The sequence below is a fragment of the Papilio polytes genome, unplaced genomic scaffold, assembly GCF_000836215.1.
Source record: "Papilio polytes unplaced genomic scaffold, Ppol_1.0 DF823879.1, whole genome shotgun sequence".
NCBI lineage: Eukaryota > Metazoa > Arthropoda > Insecta > Lepidoptera > Papilionidae > Papilio > Papilio polytes.
The window spans coordinates 351,124-370,491 of record NW_013525325.1 but is presented as its reverse complement, the minus strand read 5'-3'; the positions used below and the strand labels follow the sequence as shown (position 1 = coordinate 370,491).

Below are 19,368 nucleotides of genomic sequence, written 5' to 3'. Positions count from 1 at the left end.
GTTCCAACATAGATGTCCCAATATAGAAATGTTCCAACATAGATGTTCTAATATAAAAATGTTCCTACATAGATGTCCTAATATAGAAATGTTCCAGCATAGATGTTTTCATATAGAAATGTTCCAACATAGATGTCCAATATAGAAATGTTCCAACATAGATGTTCTAATATAAAAATGTTCCTACATAGATGTCCTAATATAAAAATGTTCCTACATAGATGTCCTAATATAGAAATGTTCCAGCATAGATGTTTTCATATAGAAATGTGCCAGCATAGATGTTATAATATAGAAATGTTCTAATATAGAAGTGTTCCATCTAGGTGACGACAACTTTTAAAGAAGCAGGTTCAGATGCTGAAAATAAAGCGGTTACTGAACTTTGTTTACGAGGTCTCCAGTTGTTATCCTCTTGGTGTTCAGTGTTAACTGAATTATGTTCTTGGAAACTGCTGCACCCAACTGATCACACTATCAACTCTAGATGTCCAGCGGAGGCTGAAGAATATGAAAGGGTAAGTCCCTTTATAATTATTACTAGTTTTCGCCCGCGACTCCGTCTGCGTGGAATTAAAAAAATTAAAATGAGTAGCCTGTATTCTTTCAGACTATCCTCTACATCTATCTTGGTGAAATTTAGCATATATGTAGAAGTCTGGAAGAACACATAGGGTACTTTTTTCTTATTTCTACGTTGACGCAGTCGCGGGCGAAAGCTAGTAAATTAATAAATCAACCATTTTTTAGGCTACTCGTTATAATTATACATCTGAAGAGAAATTTGCTATGATAGAAGTGATAGCTATGATAAAAGGTCTTCAAGTGTTAATGGCTCGTATGGAGACTGTGTTCGCTGATGCAGCCAGACGCTCGATATACGCAGAGTTGCAGGATTTCGTACAGTTATTACTAAGGGAGCCACTAAGGAAGGCGATTAAGAACAAGAAGGATCTGATACGAAGGTCTGTGGGTGGAAATTTATTTGTGTTTAAGGAAAATTTTAAATTTAAATTGTCTTTAAGATATTTAAAATATTAAACAAACGCAACTAAGAGATCGCTTAAAATAACAATTTTCGTTTCTAAATAATTGTTTTTCGATGTTTTTGAATATTTTTAAACAGTGGTAGAGCCTGCTTTAATATGATCGCGTTGTAGGGCTCTACGGAATACCACAAGCACAAGATAGATGTGAAGTGGAAGTAATTCCGCCTACACTATTGAGTGTGCCGGAGGCCTAATTTTAGTCTCTTTCCATCCTTTTTTTGAAGATAGGATGGAACAGTGGATTTGATGGAGGAGACGCATAGTAAGGGGAAATATCCTCTTTATGTGCGTCTCTTTCTCCGTCGATTGAGGGTAGGCAATCTGCAATTGCGGATGTCTGGGCAGCTGTCGGTCGCTTCGCCATTTTTAACAGTGGTAGTGCCCGCTTTAACATCTTAGCACTGCAGGGCACGCCCCCAGTAATACCACGACCACACAGGCAGGCGTGAAGTGGAAGCAATTCCGTGTACAGTCTGATGAGTGTGGTGCCGGAGGCATAATTTAAGTCCCTTTCTCTTTACCACCCTTTTCTTATAAGGAGAGGTTGGGAAGAGGAAGTGGATTTGACGGTGGAGGAGATGCATAGGAAGGGGCAATATCCTCTTTGTATGCATCTCCTCCTCCGTCGTATAAGGGTAGGCAACGCATCTGCAATTGCGGATGTCTATGGGCAGTCGCTTCGTCATTTTGGCGAATTCAGGTGGCAGCTTGCTTTAAAAAATGTTTGTACAGTATAATAGTGTCTGTGCGCGAGACATGCGGCGACTGGGCGCGCGGCTGCGAGCCGCAGCAGGACCCGGCGCTGCGCGGCAAGAAGGACGCCGACGCCAGCTTCACTATTAAAGTTCCCAGGAGGAATGTTGGTGAGACCCTATCGTATATATCATATAAATATTATAAATGCGAAAGTTACGATGGATGGATGTTTGTTAGAGTTTGTAGCCTAAACTGCTGAACGGATCTTCATGAAATTCGGCACAGGTTTAGAAAGTCTGGAACACATAGGCTACTTTTTATCCCGGGAATAGTTAGTTCCCGTGGGATTTATTAATTCAGTTTTTGTATTTACTCGATCATTCTGCAACGGTTCAACATATCTTATTGAGTTTTGTCACAGATATAAAACAAAGTGTGGAGTACACATGGGATAAGGTTCTTCAGCTTTTTGTTATTTATATAGTTCGTATGTTTTCTAATACCACGCGGACGAAGTCGCGGGCAACAGCTATTATTTATATTAATACTAGCTTTCCCCCTCAACTATGTCATCGTGGAATTAAAAAACTGAGTAACCTATGTGTTCTTCCAGACTATCTTCTACGTCTATGCTATATTTACCACAAACTCTAACAACATCTATCTTAACTTAAAACTCTTAGTCCGAAAGAATACAGATTTCTGGGTATTGTGTTTTTTCATTGTGTTTTATCTCGACATGTTCCATCGGAAAATGTTTCAAGCCTCGAAAATTTATTTTTAATATGTATTAGTAATATTAATCATCAATATAGTTAGAATATACTTCTCCCTATTTTCTCAATACAAAAACAAGGAAAAGATTGATGAAATTATATAATTTTTTTAATAATTATTAAAATATTTGGATTTGGCTCACGAGATTACCGCGTGGCGTATGAAATCGACTACCATTATTCCGATAGTCGTTTCGGTACACGAGCTGATAGCGAAGAGCTTCGACCAACACCTTAAAAAGCTCTCGCTAGACAGTTGGATTAAGCCCGATACAAAAGGCGGTTATTTTAGAAACCGCAGGAATAGTGAGGTTCCTGTCTCTGCACTGAACACTGGTTGCTTGAGTCATCGGATTCCGCAGCCGGTGGTGCTCTATTTTTTATATAATATTGTAACAAGATAAATTAAGACTACTCGCGCCATCGTATGCCGAGTAGTAAAATCGTGCATGCGGCGCCATAATGCATTGATGCAACTGAACAATTACGCCGCTTGTCACTAGATGGCGCCATAGTTCACTTACATGCCGCTATCAATGTACATAGATGGTTTCGTGACCTCGGCCGCCGTGACGAGCTTGAGGTGTGCTTGGTTACTCGTGGTGTGCTTACGCTAGGCACTCTTGGTGCTTCAACCATTGCTTGAACACTCAAGGGTCCTCGGAAAAGCATTAACTCGCCTTGCATAACTGCGCCTCACCTAAGTTGGGTCATTTATGTAAGCGGTGATCGCCCACGTAACGCTCGCCCCGCACCCCCCGCTACAATATAAAATATTTTATTTTTATATCAAATCTTGTAAAAAGTACAAATCTTTCTAACACAATCTAGAAATTCTTTTATCTGATATTTCAGGACCATCATCGACACAATTATATATGGTTAGAACACAACTGGAAGCTTTGATATCTGATAAATCTGGCGGTAGAAGGACATTAAGGAAGGATCTAGATGCCACCACTTTGACACAAATCGAAACATTTCACCGTCAGAGTTTCTATTGGGGGTATTTGTTAAATCTGTCAGGTAAATATTGAGTTTTTATTAACAAAATAATCATCATCCTGCCTTATCCTACTCCCGTTGGGTGCACCGGGTTTTCGTCCTCCAAAGCACTCTATCATCCGTCATCTCAGTCATCACTCCCTTCATTATATCACCTATCACGCAATCCATACAACTCTCTACCGGTGTCTCCATATTCATAACTAACCTCCGTCTTGTTACATGCGATTCATCACTTCTCATAACATGCCCCCATGCTAACCTTTTACTCCTTACCTTCTCTACCACTGGGGCTACTCTCAAACTTCCTCTAATAAACTCATTAACAAAATAATCATTTAATAAAATGTTTTTTACAGTTTCTTTGCTTGAAAGCGTTTTAAATAGTATTTCTCTTTCAGATTCCTTACAAAAGTGTTGCGATCTCTCTCAGTTGTGGTACAGAGAGTTTTATTTGGAAATGACAATGGGTAGGAAAGTAAATGTAAGTTTTTTTAAATGTCTGTTATTTTTATTTTTATAGAAACACGAGCTGTTGCCCGCAACTTCGTTCGCGTGATATTAGAAAACATACTAACTATATAAATTACAAAAAACTACGTATCCCGGGAACCGGACATTTATCTGAGATGAAGCTTACCCCATGTGTACTCCACACTTTGTTTTATATCTGTGACAAATCTCAATAAGATATGTTGAACCGTTGCAGAATGATCGAGTAAACATTTAAAAACTAAATTAATGAATCCCACGGGAACCGTAACTATTCCCGGGATAAAAAGTAGCCTATGTGTTCTTCCAGACTACGCTCTAAACCTGTGCCAAATTTCATGAAGATCCGTTCAGTCGTTTAGGCTACAAACGCTAACAAACATCCATCCATCTAAACTTTCGCATTTATAATATTATATAAGTAAGATATTAATCTCAATATGATCCAATCATGATCAATCATAACAATGTTCCGATTCAATATTGTTAATCTAATATAGAAATGTTCCGATTTAAACAATGTTCCATTTACAGATTATCACTTTTTATATATTTCTTTGATTTCCAATAGTTTTTGTGTTTGTTTTCAAGAAATGTACGGTACGTCATCAGCATAACGAGGAATGTAACGATTTGGTAACAATGGAGAAAAGAATTCAGTTTCCCATAGAAATGTCTATGCCTTGGATATTGACTGACCATATTCTGCGAAGTAAAGAACCAGCTATGATGGAGTGAGTAATTTATTAACTTAGACTCAACTTAGATTATTACTTTTTGTATTTCAAGCCCTGATAAAAATTGTTGTTCTTTGTTGAGACATAGCTATGTGTTTTTTATCTCTAGATGTTAAAGATATTTTAAAGTTTCTATAAGAGCGAATATGTTAAAAATTTAATGAAAATTATATATTAAATAACCTAAAAATGACACATCTGACATATGTCACTGTTTTGATTATAAGTATACCAAAAGTCGGTTTTGGCAAGAAGTCAATGTTAGGTTTTTTTTTTCGGAAAAAATCTTACCGTATGAAAGAAGTTTCTGTTATTATTTTTTTTATGAAGCATATAATACTGGTCAAACAATAATGATTTTTGTACTAAATTTATTTTCTTCTAGATATGTACTATACCCGTTGGATTTATACAATGATTCCGCTCAATATGCGTTAACTGTGTTCAAAAAACAATTTCTCTACGACGAAGTAGAGGCTGAAGTTAATTTGTGCTTCGATCAGTTCGTTTACAAACTGTCTGAACAAGTCTACGCTCATTACAAACAACTGGCTTCCAGGTATCATTCGTTCTTATTCATTCATTCATTACCTTACTCCCTAATAGTGTGGAGATATAGCTAGCTTTTGTCCGCGACTTTAAAAAAATCACAGTAAATAGTCTTACGAAGACTATGGCCTAGTCACCCCTTATAAGGGTATGCTCTGAGCCCCTTGCTGGGGACGTATGGTGATGATGATGATGATGATGATGGTTCTTATGTTCTTTTAGAACATAATCTAAATCCATTCCAAATTTCATCTATATCCGTTAAATTTGGGAGGTAGATAACAAACTTCTTTCCATAAAAACTATCGCATTTATAATATTAGTAAGATTACCTTTTGCATTCGATTTAATCAGCGTAAATTTAAAAACAAAACAAAAGTTAGTAGCCTAGGTGTTCTTCCAGACTATCCTCTACATTAAAAAATCATCGAGATCCGTTCTACACTACAGGATATAAACACTAACAATCCATATAAACTTTCACATTTATAATATTGACAGTATGTTACTGGACAAGCGGTACCGCGCGGAGTGCGCGGCGCGCGGCGCCAGCACTGGCGGCGGCGCTGGCAGGTACGCCTCGCTGCTGCGCCAGCGCCACGTCGCGCTGCTCGGCAGGCACGTCGACCTCAACGCGCTGGTGAGTCACAACACGATCATGACCAACGATAACCGATCATGACCAGCGAAGACCGATCATAAACAACTATGACCAGCGATGACCGACTATGACGGATCATAAACAAGTATGACCGATTATGACCAACTTTGACTAGCGGTAACCGATCATGACCGATTATGACCAGCGATGGCCGATCATGACCGGTCATGATTTTTGATGACTAGCTATAATACGTACAAATTTGTATAAATACAAGTATAAGTGTTCGTATACATTAAGAAATATTAAAACTTGTGCGGAGGATGACAAGTCTTAAATACAATATTGGAAAATTGCCATTTTTCTTATCAATTGTAAACTTTCGTGTTATAACATTATAACGAATTGTTTAACGGATATCACTTACTATTTTAAGAAGACAGCCCAATAACACTCACCCTGTAGATGGACCTCTGATGGGTCCAAAACTAGAAGGTGTCTAATAGACATGAGTGATAGCCGTTTAAAAAAAATATTTTTCTTATAGTTAACGTATTGTGATGTTTTTATTAAGCGTCGGTGGCTCAGTGGTTTGAACACTTGACTTGTAATCTACAGGTCTTGGGTTCGAATCCCGACGTGTACCAATGTGATTTTCGATTTTTTCGAATAATCATATGTACATAATTTACCCGACGTTCTTACGGTGAAGGAAAACATCGTGATGCAACCTGCACATATCGGCGAAGAAATTCAAAGATATGTGTGAAGTCGACCAACCCGCACTTGGCCAGCGTGGTTGACTATGGCCTAGTCACCCCATACTAGGGTAGGCTCCGAGCCCCTCGGTGGGGACGTATAGTGAGCTGGTGACGTGACGATGTTTTTATTAGGTGGCTCAACGTATCAATGCGGACATGCACCGCGCATTAGACGCGGCTGTCGCGAAGTTTGAAGCAGGTGATATCACCGGAGTTGTGGTGAGTGTCATTTTCAAATAATCATTGATTGTATAGATATAGCTTTGGAATTTAAAAAAAAAAAACGAAAATTAGTAGCCTATCAGACTAACAAATAAACGCAGTAAAAGTTAAATTGGAATAAAATGAGTGTAAGTAAAATTAGTACTAATATTTGCTTATACAAAATCATTACACAAACTAATAAAAATACATCTAAACTTCCATATTTATTAGATGTAAATATACTAATAAAAAGAAAAGATTTGTATTTGTTTACGCACAATAAAACCTCGATAACTCAAACCTCGGTAACTTAAAAACCTCTATAACTTCAAATAATATGTTCCCTTCCCATCACAGCCCAGAACCTCTACAAAGACCCTTGATAACTTAAAATATTTTGTGTTTGCCTTGGACTTTAACGTATCCAGGTTCTACCGACTTGAAACAACTCAAAAACTAAAGACCGATTTTAAAAATCCACCATTAAAAAGCTACATTATCAGAGGCTTTACCAGTGGTAGTGCCCGCTTTAACATCTTAGCACTGCAGGGCTCGCCCCCCAATACCACGACCGCACAGACAGGCGTGAAGTGGAAGCAATTCCGTGTACAGTCTGATGAGTGTGGTGCCGGAGGCCTAATTTAAGTCCCTTTCTCTTTACCACCCTTTTCTTATAAGGAGAGGTTGGGAAGAGGAAGTGGATTTGACGGTGGAGGAGATGCATAGGAAGGGAAAATATCCTCTTTATGTGCGTCTCCTCCGTCGTATAAGGGTAGGCAACGCATCTGCAATTGCGGATGTCTATGGGCAGTCGCTTCGCCATTTTAGCGGTTTCAGGTGGCCGCTTGCTCGTTTGCCACGTTATGTTATAAAAAAAAGGCTATATTTTTTACTATTTTTAAATCCACTCAGGCTAGAAATTATTTAAATTTCATTCCAGGAATTAGAAGGTTTGATATCGGTAAATCGTTTATGTCACAAACTTCTAAGTCGGTATCTGACTCTGGACGAGTTCGAAGCGATCTTACGCGAATCGGACCACGGAGTGCTCGCTCCGTACGGCAGGATTACTTTGCACGTATTCTGGGAACTTAATTACGATTTCCTGCCTAATTATTGCTATAATGCTGCGACTGACAGGTAAGTTGAATATATCTATACTATAGTTCCCGTGCGACTTCATCCGCATGAAATTAAGAAAATAATTATTTTATTGTTTACGTTTGTCAAATTATCAATTACAGTCAACATGACAACCTTGCTTCCTTGATGTTGGCAACTTGTGGTCTCTTTCCCTCATTAGGGTTTATATCCAAATTATTTACCCCCCTAAGTTTAATGGCGTTAAAATATATAGAAAGAAGTGTGTGTTTACGCTTTATTATAATAGTATAGATTCTAATAAAGCGTAAACACACACTTTGTTGCCTAAGATGTCAGCAATTACACCATATTTTTCAATAATTCTTTCTTTTAAAAAAGCCTTACACTTACACGCTTTAGGTTATATATTTTCACGCTATTAAACTTTGGAGTAAATATTTTGGATAAAAACCCTAATGTGGGAAAGAGAACATAAGTTGCTGCCAACATCAAGGAAGCAAGATTGCCAAGTTCGTCATTTTGACAATTGACAATTTGTCAAATGTAAACAATCAAATAATTTTATGCTGACGAAATCGCACGGGAACAGCTAGTTTGTTATAAAATGATTAAGAATGACTTAAATTATGATACCCCATGATGATGAATAGTTTTTTAGTTGATGAGTTCTTCGAACGATGGATCAGTTTGAAAATGATAGATTAGTTGATCGAATGTTATTTTTGTTGATCGAATGATTAGCATGATAGTATAATGAAGTGATAGTATAGTGCACCGAATATCGTTTGGTTGAACCAGCGATAGTTTATTTGATCGATTTATAATTTTATTGATGTAGTGGTAGTTTGGTTAATCGATGGATCAGTTTGAAAATGATAGATTAGTTGATTGTATGTTATTTTTGTTGATCGAATGATTAGCATGATAGTATAATGCAGTAATAGTATAGTTGATCGAATATCGTTTAGTTGAAACAGCGATGGTTTAGTTGAACCAGCGATAGTTTGGTTGATCGAATTATATTTTAATGAATGTAGTGATAGTTTGGTTGATCGAATGATACGATAAATTAAAAATAAACGGTTGTTAACGACCTAATGATATTTTAGTTGATCGACTGCTTGTTTAGTTGATCCAGCGATAGTTTAGTTGATCGAATGACAGTTGACTGATAGTTTAGTTAATTGAATAGTTGAAGTTTAGAAAAAAACCTTTGATCTGATTAGTATACAGTGATAGATAGAAGATAACATTTTACAGTGGTAGAGTCCGCTTTAACATCTTCGCACGAATGTGCCGGCTCGCCCGGTGCAATATCACGACCACACAGAAAACAGGCGTGAAGTGGAAGCAATTCCGCGTTTCGTCATATGAGTGTGGTGCCGGAGGCCCAACTTTAGTCCCTTTTCCTTACCGGACTTTTCCTTATAAGAAAAGGATGGCAAGGGAACGTGACGGTGCAAGAGACGCATAGGAAGGGGAAATATCCTCTTTATGTGCGTCTCTTTCTCCGTCGATTGAGGGTAGGCAACGCATCCGTAATTGCGGATATCTATGTGCAGCGGTTGCTTCGCCATTTTGGCGGATTCAGGTAGCCGCTCGTTTGCCACCTTATGTTATATAAAAAAAAATACGAAAACGAGAGAATACAAGGTAATTGATATTTATATTTGAATAGGTTTGTAAAATGTCGTGGGATTCAATTCGTGGCGGGAGTTCAACGCGAACGGCCGCAGCAGTACGGACATGCGTTGTTGTGGGGATCTAAGCAGTTAGGATTCCCTTATGCCGCACAATACGCGCAATACGCAGGTAGGGGAAAATAAATATAATGACGCTAAATATAAGGTTTTTTTATTTATTTGTGGGTATTTTTTTGTTAGTCTCTAAGGTATAGTAAATAACAAATAGATTAAGTAAATTTAGTTCGAATCTTGTTAAAAAGACTGGAAATAATATTCTCTGCTTAAATTGTGCAGTATATCTTTTCACCGCGAATTCCGTGTCCCCATATAACATGGTATTCCATATAACGCGATATTTCAAACATATTAAAACAAGAACCTCGTATAACGCGATTTATGACTTCTCTGTTGAAAGTTATACGAATCACTACTACGGTAATTTCTATAACGCGGGACTATCAACCGCGTTATAGGGGGTTTACAGTAATTTATTTTTTCTAGGTTTATTTGCATTATAAATTAACTATTTTGCATATTATTTAAAATTAAACAAATAATAAATTATTGAAAAAATATTTCAACGATAAAATACTATCCAGGATTCGTTGGAGCACAACATCTTCACGCCCTAGTCCGGTTATTGGGTTACCAGGGTGTGGCAGTAGTGGTAGGGGAACTATTAGGCGTTGCCCGAGGCCTTTTACATGGAACACTCGCTCAGTTCACCAGAGCGCTAGCGGCCGCTATGCCCCGCCACTGCAAGCTGCCGAGATACGATTACGGATCTAATGGTAAGTTTGGATAATAGATGGCGCTGATCTCGAGATAGAACACGAGGTTAACTTTCTTTTCCTGTAAAATATTTTGGAAGCTACTTTTATCCGACTGATAAGTAAAGTAATGAATTTCATGTGTAAATTTGTTTTTAAACGGGTTTGTATGTTTGAAACACCCTACAATCTAAACTACTGAACGGATTTAGATGAATGAGGTGTCATTGGATTCGTATAGAGACAGACTACAGAGTGTCATCTATACTATAATAATAAAGCGTAAACACACAACTCTATGTTGCCTAAGATGTCAGCAATTACACCATATTTTTGAATAATTCTTTTTCTAATAAAAAGTCCTACACTTACGTCATGCTTTAGGATATATATATTTTCACGCCATTAAACATAGGGGGTAAATAATTTGGATAGAAACTCTGATGTGGGAAAGAGATCATAAGTTGCCAACATAAAGAAAGAAAGATTGCTAAGGTTTGTCATGTCATGTTTTGACATTTGCTATTAATAATTTGACAAATTAAAACAATAAAATAAAATTTTCATAATTTCATGCGGGTGAAGCCGCACGGGAACAGCTAGTAGGGTATAATATATTTGCATAAAATATATACAGTGGACATGAGAATTAATTTTGTTTAAATATTTCTTGATTTTTAAAGTCTACATGAATCAATTAGATTAATGTCCGGTTTCCCAGCTACTTTTAGCTATTGGTTAGATTTCAAAGAGAGTAAAATGCAACTTAAGTACATCCTAAGACTAATTTCATGAAGTTTCGAATCAAAAATAGTAACAAATGGCTAAAAGGAGCTAAGAAACAGGCCATTAGTTAGGTCAAGTCAAGAAGTTTTGAAGAATTTTTTACCTTCCAGGTGTTCTGGGTTACTATCACGCTCAACTGACTGATATAATCCAGTATCCCGATGCTCGTACGGAATTATTCCATTCGTTTAGAGAACTCGGGAATATTATTCTATTCTGTATGCTTATTGAACAGGTGAGTTTCACATATAAATACACAAATTCACACACCCATAGATGTGATACACACACAAGTGAAAGAGTTCAACAATTATTTTTGATCCGCATTTTATGGCATTACGCGATTTTACGGCATTTTATGGCATTACGCGATTTTATGTCATTTACCAGTGTTAGTGCCCGCTTTAACATCTTAGCACTGCAGGGCACGCCCCCAGTAATACCATGACCACAAACAGCCGTGAAGTGGAAGCAATTCCGTCTACAGTCTGATGAGTGTGGTGCCGGAGGCCTAATTTCAGTCCCTTTTTCTCTACCACCCTTTTCTTATAAGGAGAGGATGGGAAGGGGAAGGGGAAGTGGATTTGACGGTGGAGGAGATACAAAGGAAGGGGAGATATTCTCTTCATGTGCATCTCCTCCTCTGTTGGATAAGGGTAGGCATCTGAAATTGCGGATGTCTATGGGCAGTCGCTTCGCAATTTTGGCGGATTCAGGTGGCCGCTTGCTCGTTTGCCACCTTATGTTATAAAAAAAATCAAGCAAAGGCCACTTGAATTCACTAAAATAACGAAGAAACAGTCTATAGACATTCGCAATTGCAGATACGTCGACGGAGACGCACATAAAGAGGATATTTCCCCTTCCTATGCGTCTCCACTATCAAATCCACTTTTCCTTCTCATTCCTTCCATGTATGAAAAGGTTGGAAAGGGAAAGCCACTTCAACTAAGGCCCTGCCAGATCAGACTATACGCGGAATTACTTCCACTTCACACTTGTCTTCTGCTTGGGGAGATTCGATGTATTCCTGCGAAAATATTAAGTGCCCTACTATTTTTAATATTTCCAACTGGTTCATTGTAATATAATTTTAAAATAGTCGAATATTTATAAATATGTTTAGGCTTTGAGTCAAGAAGAAGTGACAGATTTACTCCACGCTGCGCCATTCCAGAATATTCTGCCTCGGCCGTTCGCTGCAGGTAAAATATATTATTTCTCTGTAAAACTATACATAATCCCTATTTATATACTAGAATAAAATATTTCTTATCCAAACAGAGGGAGAGAAACCTGAGGTAAAACAGAAACGCCTAGAATCAAAATATTCAGCGCTGCAGATTGTCCAGAACGTGGATAAATACGGTACTGCCAAGGTAAAGACTTTTTATTGTCATATATAATGTAATTATTCGAAATTATGAATAACTTAGACTTAGATGTTATATGGTAACTTTGCTTTATTTCGTTGATACTATTTTTTTAAAATATAACAAAGTTGCAAGAAATTTACTGAAAGGGGAATGACTATTTGAATTTTTATTTCGCAACAAACTAGCAATTAGAAAATTTATATTAAGACAGACTTATTCAGTTGTAAATTTTTATATCTTATGTATATATATACATCAGGGATGTTGCGGATGTTGATTTTTTCACATCCGCGGATGCGAATGCGGATGCGGAGTTTTGAGGGCTCACATCCGCGGATGCGGATGTTAAGATATGTAAACCGTCATCACCATGATATCAACATCATCAACATATCAGCCTTTATTATGTAACTAAAGTATATTAATGAAGAATTAAAACAATGATGACATAAATATTTTTATTGTAAATAATCAAAAATTATTATATATTAAACACCTATTGGTATTAGTAATTAAATGTAAAAATAGGAGCATTATACTTAATGAACAGGAGTATTGGTGCTTTTCTGGTTCAAGGCGATTACGCAGAGGTTCAAAAATTAAACCCGGGCTACTAAATTGTTCGCTAGGAACACTGCCCGGCTATTTGCATGATATTCGCATCCGCATGAACATCCGCACTGATTAATGCAGATGCAGATGTCCAAATCTATGCGGAAGTTCCGTATTAGCGGATGCGGATGCGAATATTCGCAACATCCCTGATATACAAGCTTAAAATCTTACAAACACAATAAATACGTGTAGTGTTTGGGATCCTTCGATTATCAAGTAAAACGCCAGATAAAATAACTTTTATTATCTCCTTAAACTACTACCTACTCCGTTGACGTCGTTTGATCTATCTGTTCACCTTTTGCCCTTCAACCTCTCTCTCTGTCGCTTACATGCCTTCTCCCTCACACTCCCGTTCCGTTCCTTTCCACGTCAAAATCCATCTGTGTATGCATCTGTGTTAAAATTAAAAACACAATAAACACATAATTTATTATGTCATCTATAAAAATCACCTAATTTGTTGAACTTCAATTATTTTCTCGCAAATAGTACCAATCAGAGATTTAAATTTTTTCTGGCATAAACAGTTAGAGCGAGAACACTCCTTTGACTATGTAATCGTATAACTGTTTAGTTTCGCTTTGATTCCAATCTTATATAGAGGTTGTGCAACTAAACAGTTAAATTGTCGACACAATAAACAATCGCCCAACAGCTGAGCGATAGTTTAGTCAAAGATGCAGAAAACCCTACAAATCGAGTCACATTCATTACAGTGGTAGTGCCCGCTTTAACAGCTTAGCACGAATGGGCCGGCACCCCTGGTGTAATACCACGACCACACAGAAGACAGGCGTGAAATGGAAACAATTCCGTGTTTCGTCTGATGAGTGTGGTGCCGGAGGCCTAATTTAAGACCCTTTCTCTTTACCACCCTTTTCTTATAAGGAGAGGTTGGTAAGAGGAAGTGGATTTGACAGTGGAGGAGATGCATTGGAAGGGGAAATATCCTCTTTATGTACGTCTCCTCCTCCGTCGGATAAGGGTAGGCAACGCATCTGCAATTGCGGATGTCTATGGGCAGCGGTCGCTTCGCCATTTTGGCGTTTTCAGGTGGCCACTTGCTCGTTTGCCACCTTATGTTATATAAAAAAAAAATTAAAGTATAACAAAATATGTAACTAAACTCCATACATGATTGCTATATCTACATCTATACTAATATAATAAAGCGTAAACACGCACTTCTTTGTTGCCTAAGATGTCAGCAATTACAGCATATTTTTCAATAATTCTTTCTTTAATAAAAAGCCCTACACTTATGTCACGCGTTAGGCTGTATATTTTCACGCCATTAAACTTATATATGAGAAAGAGACTATAAGTTACGAGCTGCCATCATCAATAATCAAAATTGGCATTTTTGTCATTTGTTAATTTGAATTTTGACATTTGCAATTGAATTTCACAAATGTAAACAATAATATAAAGTTTTTATAGTTTCATGCAGATGAAGCCGCATGGGAACAGCTAGTTTAAAATAATTTCGTATAATCTTTATAGCAAAGTCAACTAGCCCGCGAAGGAGACTTATTAACCAGAGAGCGATTGTGCTGCGGCCTTTCTCTATTCTCTGTGGTACTGCGCCGTTTGCGGGCGTGCCTCACCGCGCCGCAGTGGCCGAGCCCGCCGGCAGCGCCGCAGCACGCGCCTCTACACACTGATGATACTAGCGAGTTCCACAGGTTAGTTACGTTCAACAAGTCAGGTATATGTTCAACAGATCAGGTGTATGTTCAACAGATCAGGTATTTGTTCATCAAGTCAGGTGTATGTTCAACAGATCAGGTATATGTTCCACAGATCAGGTGTATGTTCAAAAGATCAGGTGTATATTCAACAGGTCAAGTGTATGTTCAACAGGTCAGGTATATGTTCAACACATAAGATCTATGTTGGAATGATCAGTTCTACGTTGCACTTGTCAGTTTTGTTAGATCGACAACTGTGTTCCAACGTAACTATAGTGTGATCCAGGAGTACACACGGTAACAAAAAAAGTACAGACAAACTGATAACCAACTACCGGGAAGCTAATAAAAAAAAAGTCAGAATTTTCTCGATAAATAGGTTTGAAATATCTTTTCAGACTGTGGTCCGCTCTGCAGTTCTTGTATTGCATCCCAGTTGGAGATACGCAGTTTACTGTCGAGTGAGTAAAAAATGTATAATCCAAATTATTACAAAATTCTCAAGTTTTTTAAGAGATTTGAAATTTGAAATTGGTGTAGTTTTTTTGAGAATTTCTTTTCCAGATTCCGTTTTCAAAATTACCATTCCATTTTTTCAAATTTTGAATGTTAATTTTTAAATTCCGAATTCTATTTTTAAAATTCATAGTAGTCAAAATTCCATTTTTAAAACTCCTAATAGTCAAAATTTCTTTTTTAAATCCTTGTTTACGAACTTGAAAACTACAAACTTCTTTTAGGGAGTTATTCGGCGAAGGTCTTCACTGGGCGGGATGCACCATCATCGCACTTTTGGGTCAGCAGAGACGTTTCGAGGCTCTCGACTTCTGCTACCACATCCTGAGAGTCCAAAGAGTTGATGGGAAAGATGAACTGGTTAAGGGAATTGTAAGTTTTATATGTATATAGCTTATCTCGTGACTCCGTCCGTGTGGAGTTCAAAAAACAAAAATGAGTAGCCTATGTGTTCTTTCGGACTATCCTCTACATCTATACCGAACATCCATACATTTCATCACATTCACAACTTACAGCATCACACACTCATAACACATAGTATACAGTCCGCGTGGAATTAAAAAAAAAAACAAAGATGGGTAGCCTATGTATTCTTCCATACTATCCTCTACATTTGACAACCATCGAGATCCATTCAGTGTAGGATACAAGCTAACGGACATTTAAACTTATATATTTATTTAGTAAGATACATATTTCTCCAAAATATACAAAATCAACTATTTGTAATATCTTTCAGCCACTGAAACGCATGGTGGACCGCATCAGACGTTTCCAGGTCCTTAACTCCCAGATCTTCGGAGTCCTCGCGCGTCATCTGGTCGCTGATGAGGAGCGCGCTGGAGTAGAGCATATACGATGCTTCCCTCCACCAGCTGCTTCACATCATCATGTTGAATAAACTAAACTAACATCAACACTCAATTTACATCAATACTAAACTAACACAACTCAAATATGATGAAATTAAAACTATCATCAACTCAATTCCGATTCACATAGACTAAACTAAAATAACATCACCACTCAATATATAATACTAAACTGACACAACTAAAATGTGATGAAATTAAAACTATCATAATCTCAATTCCGATTCACATCATCACATCGACTAAACTAAACTAACATCAACACTCAATATATATCAATACTAAACTAACACAACTCAAATATAATTATATTAAAAGTATCATAATCTCAATTCCGCTTAACATAATCACGTCGACTAAACAAACATAATTCAGTGAATTTATGATAGTTTAGTTCAGTTTAGTATCATGATAGTTATCACGTCTTCTCAACATTTATGAAATCATCAACACTAAGTAAACTAAATTAACACGATAACTCGACTAACTTTAACTCAACTATCACGTTAACTCAACAATCAACAAATCGTTTATCATCTTAACTCAACAATTACGAAAATAAAACTATGATCATTTCAATTATCACGAAGATAAAACTGGAATCACCTCAATGATTATGTCAATTCAACAATCACGAAAATAAAACTACCACCAAGTCAACTATCATCTCAACTAAATAATGACGTAAAACTATCTGATGTGATATCATCATTTCAACTCAAATATTAAAATTCAACTTTCATTATAATTCTGTCTAAAATAAATACCATTTTATTAATATCTCTTGTCTAAATAAGATAGATTAGTTTGATAAATGACGCATGAAGTATCGAATTCAATTTGTATGAAGTCTAACGTAAATAGACAGGTGTAGTGACGAAACACGCAGCGAACAATTATGAACTATCGATATTCGGTTTAAATAATTATCGAACTCAACTAAAATTATTATTTTCTTATTAATTTAGAGGACAATTCTAGTATTGATTATAGTGTAGAGAATTTAGCGATGACAGAAATAATAGCGAAATCCAATTCGATTACGTACGGCTGTAGTAGTAATAAACATTTATTTACTCTCATTATTTGTAATGGTCATTATTAATTTGAGAAAACAGTGTTTTTTTTTTAATTTATAAGTTATAACTATAAATCTATCGATTCCAACCTATATAAGAATAAAAATCGATAAGATTTATGACAGATTTTACACAACCCATCCCTACTAAATTTGAAATGAATTGTCAAACTAATCTATCTTATTAAGACACACTATAGTTATTACAAACTATTGAATAAAAATAATAAAAAAAAAACAATATTATCATTTTAAAATAAATTTCAAATTCAACTTTATTATCCATTTTCCAATATTTAAATATTCCATAATTTTTAAGATTTTATCGAAGAGGTCTTTATGACATTCGTAGATTTAGGCTCTTATATTAATAAATTATTATTAGGCGTAGTGTTTAATAGTGTTTTTAGTAATAGTAAATTTGAATAAGAGAAATAGATATAAACATACACAATATTATTTAGAAAATATTTTATCGTAAGTATTAACGTAAAAATGACGAAAACCAAATCCAAAAATAAAATTGTGACCTGCGTATTTTAGAGGTCAATTATTTGATATTCAAGGGTTTTGTGAACGGAAATTTGAAAGCGTCATATTTTCTCGATTTCTGGAATTTTTCTTTTGACATTACAGACACTCCATTTTTGTTTAATTTTATTTAAAATAAGCATATACTTTGGTTTTCTTTTCAATATGGGAGAATTTAGAAAGAAGTTAGTTTTTTTCTTAAGGGTAACACTAATTAACAAAAAAATTAAAATCCTTGTAGGATTTAGCGTCGAGTATTATAGCTTTAATTTAAGCATTTATATAACCTTTTTTATTCAATAAATCATTAGAAATAAGGGTGTTTTATTTATTAATAACCTGGCTTTCTCTGCGTGTAATAAACAAGAGTAAGTATGTCTTCAAACTAACCTCTACATGTATGACAATCATCAAGATCCGTTCAGTTTAGGATACAAACAGACATCTAAACTTTCACATTTATAATATTAGTAAGATGCTACATTTTTGAAATGTCAATAATTTAAACTCGTCTATAGTTTGTCTAAATAAGATAGATAAGTTTGATAAATGACGTATATGAAGTACTAAATTCAATTTGAAGTCAAATGTCATACTTAATAGACAGATATCAGTGACGAAACAAATACGCATAACGAACTGAACGATCGATATTCGGTTTAAATAAAATATCTTTTTATAGAAGAACATACAGACGAATTGAGTCAAAACGAATGAAACTGTAAGGGAATTATCAAATGAATAGCATAGGAAAGGGTAATTTCCGTTTTCCAAGCGTCACCTCTGTAATCTAGGTTAGGTCTTAGGAAGCCAATCTGGTTTTATTCTAAACTGTTAAGACACCTGCACAACTTTGACTAAAATATCGCACAATAGTGTTCGATTCGCAGCCAATTCAACTGTTTAGTTGCACAAACATCGAGTTGTTTGCATCATATAACAACTAAATCAAAGCGAGACCTAACGGTTTAAAATTTACATTTCTTTTAATTAAATGTATGTGTATATCGTAAAAGATTTAGAAATGAAACTATTTTTAACGGAGACGTGTATTGATAAAATATGTAAAGAAAAAGACAGAAAAAACGATGACGTCGACAATGTGTTCTAATTTTAAATAATTTAAATTCTTCTTTTCTAATGGCTTGAGACCTAAAAACGTGTAAAAACTCCTTGAACTGTATGTTTGAAACATATGCAAAACGAGCTATTGCCCGCGACTTCGTCCGCGTGGTATTAGAAAACATGAAAACTACATAAATTACAAAAAGTTACGTATCCCTCGGGAACCGGACATTTCTCAGGGACGAAGCTTATCCCATATGTACTCCAGACTTTGTTTTATATCTGTGCCAAATTTCAATAAGATATGTTGAACTGTTGCAGAATGATCGAGTAAACATTAAAGAACTAAATCAATAATTCCCATGGGTACCGTAACTATTCCCGGGATACAAAGTAGCCTATG

General features: G+C 36.1%; 1 protein-coding gene across 1 annotated transcript in view; it reads left to right on the top strand.

The window, feature by feature from the left end:
- LOC106103041 (cytoplasmic FMR1-interacting protein) overlaps positions 1 to 17,239 on the top strand; it is a 26,928-nt gene extending 9,689 nt beyond the window's left edge. Inside the window, exons 10-28 of the mRNA XM_013282683.1 lie at positions 327 to 518; positions 751 to 965; positions 1,782 to 1,912; positions 3,377 to 3,547; positions 3,928 to 4,010; positions 4,610 to 4,752; positions 5,141 to 5,314; positions 5,806 to 5,944; positions 6,799 to 6,885; positions 7,811 to 8,010; positions 9,653 to 9,786; positions 10,259 to 10,450; positions 11,326 to 11,450; positions 12,342 to 12,420; positions 12,500 to 12,594; positions 14,713 to 14,894; positions 15,299 to 15,361; positions 15,641 to 15,788; positions 16,159 to 17,239. Of these exons, the coding sequence (XP_013138137.1) occupies positions 327 to 518; positions 751 to 965; positions 1,782 to 1,912; positions 3,377 to 3,547; positions 3,928 to 4,010; positions 4,610 to 4,752; positions 5,141 to 5,314; positions 5,806 to 5,944; positions 6,799 to 6,885; positions 7,811 to 8,010; positions 9,653 to 9,786; positions 10,259 to 10,450; positions 11,326 to 11,450; positions 12,342 to 12,420; positions 12,500 to 12,594; positions 14,713 to 14,894; positions 15,299 to 15,361; positions 15,641 to 15,788; positions 16,159 to 16,320 (2,715 nt within the window). The 3' untranslated portion in view covers positions 16,321 to 17,239. The remainder of the gene's footprint in view (positions 1 to 326; positions 519 to 750; positions 966 to 1,781; positions 1,913 to 3,376; positions 3,548 to 3,927; positions 4,011 to 4,609; positions 4,753 to 5,140; positions 5,315 to 5,805; positions 5,945 to 6,798; positions 6,886 to 7,810; positions 8,011 to 9,652; positions 9,787 to 10,258; positions 10,451 to 11,325; positions 11,451 to 12,341; positions 12,421 to 12,499; positions 12,595 to 14,712; positions 14,895 to 15,298; positions 15,362 to 15,640; positions 15,789 to 16,158) is intronic.
- The last annotated feature ends 2,129 nt before the right edge of the window (positions 17,240 to 19,368 follow it).